Source organism: Rutidosis leptorrhynchoides, chromosome 1 (genome assembly GCF_046630445.1).
Source record: "Rutidosis leptorrhynchoides isolate AG116_Rl617_1_P2 chromosome 1, CSIRO_AGI_Rlap_v1, whole genome shotgun sequence".
In the NCBI taxonomy this organism is placed as follows: domain Eukaryota; kingdom Viridiplantae; phylum Streptophyta; class Magnoliopsida; order Asterales; family Asteraceae; genus Rutidosis; species Rutidosis leptorrhynchoides.
In genome coordinates this window covers 91,007,017-91,010,860 of record NC_092333.1, presented here as the reverse complement: position 1 = coordinate 91,010,860, position 3,844 = coordinate 91,007,017, and the positions used below count along the sequence as shown (strand labels likewise).

The window sequence follows — 3,844 nt, the reverse complement described above, 5'->3', positions numbered from 1 at the left end:
GTTATATCGAATATGCAACAATTTGTGGTTGGTGCTCATTGCTCAAGATCAGCCAAACCCAAATCATAACCAATAAATCATAACCAATAGAATTAGCTCTACTATATAGAGCTTCAATTATAATTTATACTATTTAGTTATAACTTTTTAACTGCGATATCGACATCGAATGCTTTCATTTGTTACACACACGCGTTAGGTGGAAAACCAATAGGCGGCGATGTTGGCAGTAACATCGGAGGTTAGGAAAACCCCTAGAGACCTTCTCAAATCGCATTAATGTTGGCAGTACCATTAAAGATTGAAAACTCTCTACTTGAAGTGAGAATCAAACAGTTGATAGTATTTCAAGTTGCATCACAGCCCATATTATTCGAGCCAAGTTTCGATGGTAGTTATTTAGTTATCCCGTTGTATAAAGTAGTCCCTCATTTTGAATAAGAAAAATAATTCAATTTTTTCCCCTTCCCACCTCAAACAATGGCGCAAAAATCATCAAAATAATATATTTTATTCAGAAACAGACTTATATATATATATAATATAATATAATAAAATAAAATATAAAAATTAAAAATATAAACATAGATAAAAACGAAAAAATAGCCAAGTAACCTCCACCTATAACCTTTCTTCATCACTCCCTTTGAACCCTCCGTCCACCATCACCACCACAAACCACCACCATGCTCCGACGACGATGAAACAAAACCCGCCAAATAAAACCAGCACAACCGTCATGAGGGTCATAGTACCCTTACAAGGTCTTGTTCAAGGTGGTGGTGGTGGTTTAGTTCTTGGTTCAATCATCCCCTGTGCTCTCTTTTACTTCTTCCAACTTTATTTGAAATCAAAATCCAGTTCCGATTCCGACGACCCTCCACCACCGTCACCGTCGCCGGAGATTTCGCCAATACCGCTACCACCTTCTGGTGGGTTGCAAAGGGTTCAGTCTGTTAGGTCGTCCATTTGGTCACCACGTGGACATGCTCAAGTTTCCTCCAGGGGTAATTCAGTAATTAAACAACTTGATTCGCCTTACGATGTTGGATTAATGAAAGCTGATGAGAATCCATATCATCAGTTCACTAATTTAAGTGGGGTTATTCAACTCGGGTTAGATGAAAATAAGGTAACTTTTCAATTTCAAATATTTATTATAATATTAATTAATTTATAATTAATGTGATTAATTGTGTTTATAGTAGGAATTAGTGAAATGTATCTGTCTGAAAATGAAACGAACTGATATTTTGTCTGTTTATGTGATAGAATTATGAAATGTGTGGATGAATTTAACAACTGTGTAGATAATATTTGTTTCTTTATTTGGTTTATGAATGAACTATAGTTGACGTTGGATTTGGTTCAACATTGGCTAGTGGCGCACACCAAGTGTTCGATCATTGGTCACGAGTTACAAATAAATGGGATCACAACTTATCATCCATTTCATGGATTATCAGAACTCAAAGTGGTAATTTTCGTGCCTCGTTTATTGATTTAGCTTACTGTTTCAACAACGGTTAAATGGTTAAAAAATAACAAACTTGCATTAGCGTTAAAGTTTGCGAGCATGTTAGAATATATTGCACTAGGAAAGTTGTGCCGAACAAGAAAGGTGTATACTTGAAGCATATAAGCACTATAATGAGATTTGATTTAGGTTATTGTGCCACTAAATTATTTTAACCTCCCATTTTTGAAGCAATGTGTACATTTTTCACATGTTATACATCAATGCCTATGTTGCTAACCGACAGGCATTGATTGCTTTGTTTTTATTACTCCATTGTTTTTTTTTTGCAATGTAGAACCTTGATTGATTCCAGTTCAAACTAGAACTGGTAATTCTAACCCATTTGCTCGTGGTTTCGTTGATTTTAGTTGTGTTTCATTTAAAATGGGTCATATTCACCATGAGTATATTTCTAAGCCATTTTTGTGGGACCCTTTTTTAAAAAAATAAATAAACAATCTACGCACGCCATTTATAATAAATGTTCAAATATTGGCAGGTTAACCAAGCCCATTTTGAACCATTACTGACCTACCCATCTTGTCACCTCTAGCTTAAAGTAAAAAACTTTCCGGGCTTGTGGCGAGTTTCAAAATTTATGTTGATTTGTCCTCCAATTTCGTGTTCTTTATTTCTGATTGTGCTAACATGATAGGCTGTTGCTGGATTCATGTCTCAACTGATCGAACGACGCGTAAAATTTGACCCGTCAAAGATTGTTTTAACTAATGGAGTAGCACCTGCTCTTGAGATGCTAGCTTTTTGCCTTGCGGACCCCGGAAACGCATATCTTGTTCCGTCTCCATATTTCCCCGAGTAAGTCAACCTTTTGATATTACCCTCATCTGACTGAAATATACTACTATATTAATACTACTCCATACAGGTTGACTTTTGAGGTCAAGCATACAACTTTTCAACTTCATGATGATATGGAGTCATGTAAGTTTCAAGATTTTTTCAATCATCCCATTAAACACCATAACAAATGCTCTAAGATTACAAAAGACGCCTGTTTGTTTTTAACAAAACTTTTTTCAATTATGAATCTTAAAGCAGCATGTTTGACCTCAAAAAGTCATACTTAGCCACTATATCCTGTATTTACATATGTTTGTACAGAATGTGTAACGACTATAAATTGATATATGCAGTCTCGATAGGGATATTAAATGGCGAACGGGAGTGGAAATCATACCCGTCCCTTGTCGAAGTTCGGATAACTTTAGCATACATATAACCTCCCTTGATCGAGCATACAACCAGGCAAAAAAACGCGGGATCAAAGTCAAAGGGGTCATAATTTCAAACCCGTCTAATCCTGTCGGGAATTTGCTTTGTCGAGAAACTCTTTACAATCTATTAGACTTTGCAACCGAAAAGAATATCCATGTCATCGCCAACGAGATACTAGCGGGTCCCCCTTGTGATAAGAGTCAAGAATTTATAAGCATGGCTGAAATCATCGAATCTGAAGAATACGATAGAAACCGAGTTCATATTGTTTACGAGTTGTCAAAAGACCTTTATCTCCCTGGTGTTAAAACGGGGGTTGTTTATTCGTTCAACCAAAATGTTCTAGAAGCTTCTAAGAAACTGGTTAGATTCTCATCGGTATCATCTTTGTCTCAACGATTACTCGTTTCGATGCTTAATGATTCAAGTTTTGTTGATGAGCTCATCAAGTTTAACATAGAACGCGTTGAGAGAATGTATAATCTTTTCGTGACGGGGTTGAAAAATCTGGGAATTGAGTGCGTGAAAAGTAGTCGAGGGTTGTATTGTTGGGCTGATATGAGTGGATTTATACGCCCGTATAGTGAAAAAGGCGAGCTTGAATTGTGGGAAAAGTTGTTAAATGTGGCGAAAGTTAACGTGACTCCTGGATCGTGTTGTCATTGTATAGAACCGGGATGGTTCAGGTTTTGTTATACAAATTTGAATGAAAATGAGATTCCGTTAGTTATGGAACGAATTGGGAAAGTTTTGTGAAACTGTGAAAATCTTGGGTTGAAACTGTAAAATTTGGCCCAAAAGAGGAAAGAAAGGTAACCATTGCTGGTTCTGATACCATTGATGTTCATATACTGGTACAGACCTTACATTTGTATTTGTATTATACTACTATATGGCTATTTTTTGGAAATATTGTTTTCCACCTTTATTTTGTAGGTAAGAAATTCATTGTTTATTGTTTTTGTTCATGGTTTGAATGTGTAAAGTGTGAAGTATTATTCATTTAATAAAAGAAGTGTAATAATTCCTGTGCAAAGTAAAAAATTTTAACTTTTGCTGCACAAAATTCTTACGTTGTACATTTGTACA

The 3,844-nt window shown here is 35.7% G+C and overlaps 1 protein-coding gene across 1 annotated transcript; it reads left to right on the top strand.

The window, feature by feature from the left end:
- Positions 1–565: 565 nt before the first annotated feature.
- Positions 566–3,844, top strand: LOC139862877 (1-aminocyclopropane-1-carboxylate synthase 6-like). Its single transcript, XM_071851512.1, has 4 exons — positions 566–1,132; positions 1,352–1,477; positions 2,175–2,335; positions 2,674–3,844. The coding sequence occupies exons 1-4, from the start codon at positions 701–703 to the stop codon at positions 3,509–3,511; spliced, it is 1,557 nt and encodes a 518-aa protein (XP_071707613.1). The 5' UTR covers positions 566–700; the 3' UTR covers positions 3,512–3,844.